The 8,158-nt window shown below is 38.3% G+C and overlaps 1 protein-coding gene across 1 annotated transcript in view; it reads left to right on the forward strand.

Moving 5' to 3' along the window:
* alg6 (ALG6 alpha-1,3-glucosyltransferase) overlaps positions 1 to 4,847 on the forward strand; it is a 96,302-nt gene extending 91,455 nt beyond the window's left edge. The window contains exon 14 of the mRNA XM_028810940.2: positions 4,552 to 4,847. Within this exon, the coding sequence (XP_028666773.2) occupies positions 4,552 to 4,749 (198 nt within the window). The 3' untranslated portion in view covers positions 4,750 to 4,847. The remainder of the gene's footprint in view (positions 1 to 4,551) is intronic.
* The last annotated feature ends 3,311 nt before the right edge of the window (positions 4,848 to 8,158 follow it).

Raw genomic sequence — 8,158 nt, forward strand, 5'->3', positions numbered from 1 at the left:
ATTTCCAATAGTTTATATGAAATAGATCATGATAACTTTCTGGGTGGATGAAGCAGAGAGAAGAAATGTAGAGACTCTGTACAAACTGCAGCCCCCGCCGTTTTACACATAGATTCCCAAGTAGCTTTCTGGCCAGCTGCTTTCTGGCAGGTCCTTCTTGCTAAACAGAGTGCACAAAAACTGCTGTCCACTACACTTGAATGTGTCAGCACCCAGCATGCACTACACTGACTTTGACATCATTCACAGCTCACTGCTGTATTTACAGCTACATGGGAGGCAAAGCAACTTTGAAATGGTTTGATTGTTACAAACAAATCAATCTTAGAATGTTAAAGAAAGGCATTATTCAGTGAAGATGTTACAAACGGGAGCAGGGTAGCAAAGGCTTGTTCATGTAAAGTTTGGTATAATGAGAAATGCTACCCCAGAACTCTACAAAGGGATTGTTCTCACAGCAGGAGGGATCCAAAATGTCTTTCACTGAAACGTAGCAGATATGGAAGAACATACAGAAAGTGCAGAAGTAAAATCAGTAAAAGGAAATCATCAGCAATTTTCCCCCAAATGCTTGCACAAGCATTGCTGCTTAGAGGAGTGAGTACTCCACCCAAAAAGGAGACTTTTGTATTTGTTACTTGCCCCATGTGATTTGTAGTGATGGCTGAAAAACATTTAATCTCATGTTTTCATGCAGAAAAGAGATAGCAGAGTTTTTGATAGAACAGGAGTCTATGGTGACAAATAGTTAACTACAGCAAACATGCATTCTTTTGCTAAAAAAAATGTTAAACAATTACTTTCTGGAAAATCAGAATAGTACATGAAGAGGAAACGCGTTCACATGGATCGAGCTTTTGAACTGAAGGTCTATCTCTCCCCGATTCTTTGTTCCCGTGTTTAGCATGTTGTGAGCACAGATGTAATGACAGATTTTTTTTCCATTTACTTTTTTGATATTGTCTGCTGTTGTCCAGTTTTGGTCTCCATAGATACATTTTTTAAAAAAATCAAATTTCTGTTGATTCAAGGAATTTTAATACACACATGAAAATGGGGAAAAAAGCTTCTTGTACCCACCCATCCCACACCCACCAATGTCTATTCTGCTGGAGGAAAACTCTTTATCTCCTTTCTCCAAGAAAACATGAGATAGTTTTTTGTTTCTCCTGCCCTCAATGTAAACCCGTGAGGTAAGTAACATATCTAAAAAATATAGCATTTTGGTAGGGGGGATTTCTTTAAGTCTAGACCACTTCTGTTGAGACTGATGTCACGTGTAGGTTGGGTAATTCTTGGATTAGAGCCCTGTTGGTGACTATTTTAAATGCTACGTTCATCCCATTCCTGCAATTGTCCATTGTTATCACCTTTAACCTGCATTTCAAATGTCCATCTGTCCATTTTCTGAAATTTGTTCCATTTCAGGGGAGCTGGACCATAATCTACGAGTACTGGTCATAATGAATATAGCTGGGTGGAATGGAAGCCCATCTTAATGCACGCTCTAGGACAGTGTTTTTCAACCGCTGGGTCATGGGCTGCTGTCGTTGGGCTAAGAGTGGGTCCTGGTGGGTCACCAAAACGATTGACAGCACTGTGCGAGACTTATCCCTGTTTGTAACTGTGCTCATTTTATGCAGGACGTACTTAAGAAGGGAAGCTGGGTTGGGAGACCATGACGTTAGAAACCCAATGCTCGAGGACAAGGATTTCAAACTCCAGTCACGGAGGGCCACAGTGGCTGTAGGTTTTTATACTAACCGTTTCCCTAATTAGTGACCTGTTATTGCTGCTAATTAACTTCTTTTGAATTAATTTTAATTGACTTGCTCTTGAAGGCTCAGACCCAATAATTGTTTCTTTTTTGTTAATTAGCAGCCAAACAATAATGAGACACAAAATGAGCTGAAACACGACCAGCAAACTGCGTCCATCATACAATATCTGAAAATAAAAAGGGTGGAGGTCTCAGGTCCCCAAAGCATTTTAACAGTGCTCTTAGAAAAGTAAAGAAAAAAATCAACAATTTTGAAAATGTCTACTATTGCACAATGAGAGCAGCAAACGAGCCAACAATGGGTTTAGTTAACAACAAGACTTGACGCCTAATTAAGCAACTTGTTGGAGTTTGAGGCACTGATTTAGTTGGTCTTCTGTTGGCTCACTCACTTCACATTTCATTTCTGTTTAAGGAAAGCAATTAAGTAATTCATAGGAATTATGAAGAAATTCTGGGGAACAAATATTAGAAAACCAGTCAATTAAAATTAATTCAAAACAACAACAACATTTATTTCTAGAGCACATTTTCATATAAACAATGTAGCTCAAAGTGCTTTACATGATGAAGAAAGAGAAAAAAGACAAAACAAATAATTAAAATTAGGGAACACTAATTAACATAGAATAAAAGTAAGGTCCGATGGCCAGGGAGGACAGAAAAAACAAAAAAAAACTCCAGATGGCTGGAGAAAAAAAAAAATCTGCAGGGAGTCCGAGGCCATGAGACCACCCAGCCCCCTCTAGGCATTCTACCTAACATGAATGACCTCAATCAGTCCTCATTGTGGTCAGGGTTCTCATGGAAGAATTTGATGATGACGGTCATGTGGACTTGAAAAGAAGTTAATTAGCAGCAAAAACAGGTCACTAATTAAAAAAACGGGTTAGAATGAAAACCTGCAGCCACTGCGGCCCTCCAGGACTGGGGTTTTGAAATCCCTGCTCTAGGATGTGCATACATTTTTAAAAATGAACATTTGAGGCTTATAGGGTCCTTATTGTCATGTGTACAGAATACTGTGAAATTCTTACTTACATGTGTTAATCAACATTTGCCACTCTCTAGCACCATGATTGGGGAGTATAATATCCGTACCTTGAAATTTCTGTCTTAGAAGTTCCCCTCAGGGATCTTTGTGTCCATCTGCCTATGTATGGTGAGTGTATCCTGAGAAAACCAACATGGACACAAGACGAACGTGTAAACTGTGTATGGGCTGGGATTCAGACTGAGGTTTCAGAGCTGTGAAGATGTAGTGTTGCAGAATTATGTCATCTGCTTTTAAATATATTACAGTGTATAATTAGGAGAGCAATTTTATTTCAAAGTAATAATCCTCAGTAATTAAAAAAAGCATCTTTATTAATAAAGCTAACAAACTCATTAACATGATCTATGTTAGAACTCTTTGTGAAACACAATGCATTTGAATTTAAACATTTTAGAGTTTGCACTTGTAGACTTTGTCATGCATTCCTTATTGTGATCACAGACCTGCTGCATTTTATTTTGCTCCAGAAACCATCTATTGCAGGGGTGGGCAAAGTCATTCCTGGAGGGCCGCAGTGGCTGCAGGTTTTTGTTCCAACCCAATTGCTTAATAAGAAGCACTTATTGCTCTAGAAACACTTCTGCTTTATTTTAGTTATCTCCCTCGTTAAGATTTTGAACCCTTATTGCTTATTTAAGTCTTAAACAGCTGCATTCTCGGTTTTTAATTGCTCCTTATTAGCAATAAGATGCAAATGACAAAAGAAACCAGCAATTATCCAATTTGCTTGTTACCCTTTACACCTGTGTGTTTTTATCGTGTACTATTTGGTTTAAGTAAATACTTGGAAGGAAAGAGAAGAGAAAAAAGTGAAGGATTGAGAAATACTCATCCGTTTTACACTTCATAGTATTTGGATGATATCCTTAGAATGGAAAAAAAAAATCTAGGATATGAGAATGACTTGACATGGCAGAGTTAAAGCACTAACAAGCCATGAAATTGGCAAGGATTGTTTTCTAATTAAGCAACTGGGTTGGAACAAAAACCCGCGGCCCTCCAGGACTGACTTTGCCCACCCCTGATCTATTGACACCGATTGGTCTTTCAGATGGTGCAGTTCTGTCAGGGCTGCGCTGTGTTTGCCAAAGTTATCTGGTCAACAAATGAGACTCTCTGAGTTTTTTGATTCAATTACGTTCCTAACTAATTGTGTGTCTTCATTCTGGACTTTTTCAATGTGTGTGTGTGTTCATCCTTACAGTTTCAGTGCCCGTGCCATGATGTATTTACATGTCTCAATAGCCCTGAACAACACTGCTAACTTTATTAGATGCAGACTCCTAGAAGGATAACTTTCTGCTGGAGGAAGAGCTCTTGTGCTAATAACCCCCAGCCTGCATTACATGGGGAGCGTTTTTGTCAGCATTTTGTAACCATACAGCCGCGGTGGATGGTGTAAGACATGGTCTTAATATAGAGGTGGTCGTTAACACACGTTTTTCTAGATGCATTTATTTATACAAGAGGGCCATGTCACTGGTTTAATATTTCACCATAGGGAGTGTGCAATGGCGATTATGTCACTTATTTTAGAGCCACTTCTAAATAGATCTGTTAATGGAGAGGTTATTGTGCCATCTCTTCCCCTTGCCCCTGGATAAATATTGTACATCTGTTTAGTTTGTCTTGTGACATGCAAGTTTTACACTATGCTTGCATCTTTTTTCACATGTGTATTTATACAAATGTCTTTTTTTTTTCTTTCCTGCAGTTTATGCTATCTGTGGTCAGCATGGCTGTCCTGAGTGTAATGAGCGCAACACTCAATCCCCCTTCAAACCTGCCTGACCTGTTTCCTGTGGCCGTGTCTCTCTTCTCTTACCTCCACTTCCTGGCCTTTTTCATTTACTTCAGTGCTGTGCATCTCCTGGAATCGCCAAATAAAGAAGACCAAAAAAAAGTTAGCTAAACACTATTTTAGAGTGCAATGGAGCCATTAAAATGGATGTTGTTTTATATACTGGATGAACTTTTTTGATAAAGCGAGAATAATAAATATGTGAGAATGAGTAATGCTTTGTAAATGGTATCCTCCTACAAATACAGAAATTACTAGTGAAGTGCCATGACGCACACAGGTAGGTAATCTGATTTTAATTGATTTTTGAATTGTGGAAAAACAGCATATTTAAAAAAAAAAAAAAAAAAGTGCTTATAAGTGAAAGTAAAGTACATGCAGGCTGGCGGGGTGTGCAGGGTACCTCTTTAATCCTGAGCAGACCAGCACTAACAACTCTGTAACAGTAAAGGTCAATTGTGTCCAGTTTGCTTATCACTTTCACGCACAGCATTTGGCAGAACTGTTCTCCTGCTTGCCTTCCATGTAAAAACATTAGTTTTGTTTATGGATTGATTGCACTTTGTCCTTCAGATGGCCTCTAAGAGTGATAAAGTGAGAGTTATATGATCCACCTTGGGCAGAAATAGGAAATGTTTGTGCGCAACACCAGCTGTTGTGTAGGTCGAATGCTGCACCCAACAGGCAAAGTCGACAGCAGTGTAACCTATGGAGTTTGCTGCAGTACAGGAAATCTATAAAAAGATGCAAGTGGACGAGTTCCTTGTTGTGAGCCTTAATAATAATTCTTTTCCTAAACCTAGGAATGTAGTAAAGTTCAATAAATATGAATACCACCTTGAAGGCTGCGTTTTACTAATAGAATATTTTGATCTCTGTAGTCCGCAAAGTTAAATAAGCAATTTGTTAACAAAAAACTAAAGAAAGATTTACAAATTTAATTTAATAAATGTAATTCAAATGATGACATTCTGAAACTCCACAACCATAGCCCTCAGAAAACAAAAAAAGAGAGACTTCATTCTGCAAGACGTTCCAAAGAAACCTGGAAGGAGAATAAACGCACGTTAGACGAATCAAATGGGAAATGTGGATTTTCAGTAATTGTGTAGCAGACATTCAAGAGGCAGACAACAAGGACGAGCACACGAATCCCACCGTGACGGCAGCTGACACCAGGCCTTGCAGGTTGCACCAGATTTCTTTGTTGATGCATTGCTTTTAATTTCATTCAAATATTTTATAAAATGTATTTTGTGATGAGACTCTAAAATGCTAGGGATTTCAAACAAAGAGTTTTTTTAATGTTAAACTTTTGAGCATGAAATTTGAGAGTTGCTACATGACATGTTTTTATACTTGGGTGTATTAATTTATGTGCTTAATTCCAAAGTTGTTAACTCCTTTCTTTATATAAACCACTCCTACACTATAATACCCTCCACTATTTAATTATGATCAATGCTGCACATAGCTGTAATATTTGGCCCAAAGTGTTTTTTAATGATTTTTCTTGACTATAGAAAATGATGCACATCATTGCTAAACCTGCACAAGTCAATTTAAGGATTGTGTTGGGGTGAGCTGGAGAGTGTCAAAGGAATTTTCCCAATAACATAAAAATAGAGAGAACAACTGTACTGGAACCAGCATGTCATTTATACTGAACCTCCAAATTCTAGCCATGTGCAAAGTTTCATATGCAACAAAGGTATATGTAGCAGGAGGAGACATGCTAAATTAATTGTAAAGTAGCCCACCTGCACAGTATGTTTAGCATCTCTGAGAATATTGTGAGAGGGACTCGTCTCCCTAGCCACTCCAAACAGATATAAAACACAACACTACAGTGCATGGGGCCCTCTTATGACAGACAATCGGACAGCCAGCAGCTATTTTGAGTATTGCCTAATTCTAGCACTTGTTTACCTGCTTCTCCACTTAAAAGCCTTCGGCATGAATTGTGGCATTCTTCAGAATGTCGGAATTGCTGTGTATTTATTTTGAGCTTGCAAGACTGCACTCACTCTACTTGGCTTCAGCCAGATTGCACATTTGCTAATAGACCGGTCACTTGTTATAAGTGGATGCCACCGTAAGCAATGGCTATTGAGGAGTAATTAAGCAGGGAGCAGTGTGAATGGATATCATAAGTTTGTTAATTTAAGGGAGCCTTGCGGAAAAACACAGTCTGATTGATTGGATAATAACTTTCAGGCGGTTTCAGAGTTTCATCATCTCACGCAAGTAAAAAAGTTAAAAAAAAAACTAGTCTGGTTAACTTTCTATCATCATAAACATGCAGGCACTGTGGCCCTCCAGAACAGAGTTTGGCCACTGTGTTGTAGAGACAATAAGATAATAAAAGTTAATTGTAGGCAGGAAGGTGAAGAAAACTCATACAACTTCAGTCAGCAGTACAGACAAACTTGATTTATGTAGATTTCCCAGTTTTCAGTAAGGAGTTCATTTGCATATGCTGTGCGGTTTAAAATGAAGCAGACACTTTTGAAAATCAGTTTTACACGTACAGTAGCAACAGTCACTTTTCTATGTTCTAAATGCAGATGAAAAGGAAATGTCAGAGTTTTGCTGTCAACCTCTTGGTTGCTGCATTTGATGGATGGACATGCAGTAAATGCAGGTCTACCTTTACTAAGAGAAAACTACCACCATTGTCAACTGATATGATGACCTGCAGCAAAGCTTCACTGAGGATATTGCTGCTATTTGTGCAGGGAGAGCTTGGATTCTGAGTTGAAGTTTACGCTATTCACTCTTTCAGGGTGTCCATTTTTAAAATTTGCATTGTAAACTGATTCTCAGGCACCAGCAGAAGTATGCAATTACCAATGTATCCATTTAACTTCCACCTTCACTGCATTAGTGGTTGAGTACTGTATGTGTACTGGCCAAACCAGACATTTCAGTGGGCCCTGATTTAAATATACATGGTATGCTATCTATCTACCTATCTGTAGTACTAGGGTGTTGTACCGTGTTAGCCATTATGAATGTAGAGAAAAGCCAAGCAAAATGACACCTTTTATTGGCTAACTAGAAAGATTACAATATGCAAGCTTTCGAGGCAACTCAGGCCCCTTCTTCAGGCAAGATGTAATCTTGCCTGAAGAAGGGGCCTGAGTTGCCTCGAAAGCTTGCATATTGTAATCTTTCTAGTTAGCCAATAAAAGGTGTCATTTTGCTTGGCTTTTCTCTATCTACCTATCTATAATCACTTTTTCTGTACTTGCAATATAGTAAACTTTAAAGGTAAACCTTTTCTGGAAACAATCTGCTTTAGTATGTATATGAAAAACCATACATCAAAATTGGGATTAATAAAGTATCTATCTATCTATCTATCTATCTATCTATCTATCTATCTATCTATCTAATTTTTATACCTTTTTGAAACCATACTTAGCACATTTTACACTGTGAGAATGAGAGTGTGATGTGTAGTGAAACTGCCTAATGGGCCCCACACCTGACTGCTGTTTGCATGGGTCTTTTATTG

The sequence above is a fragment of the Erpetoichthys calabaricus genome, chromosome 10 (genome assembly GCF_900747795.2).
Source record: "Erpetoichthys calabaricus chromosome 10, fErpCal1.3, whole genome shotgun sequence".
In the NCBI taxonomy this organism is placed as follows: Eukaryota; Metazoa; Chordata; class Cladistia; order Polypteriformes; family Polypteridae; genus Erpetoichthys; species Erpetoichthys calabaricus.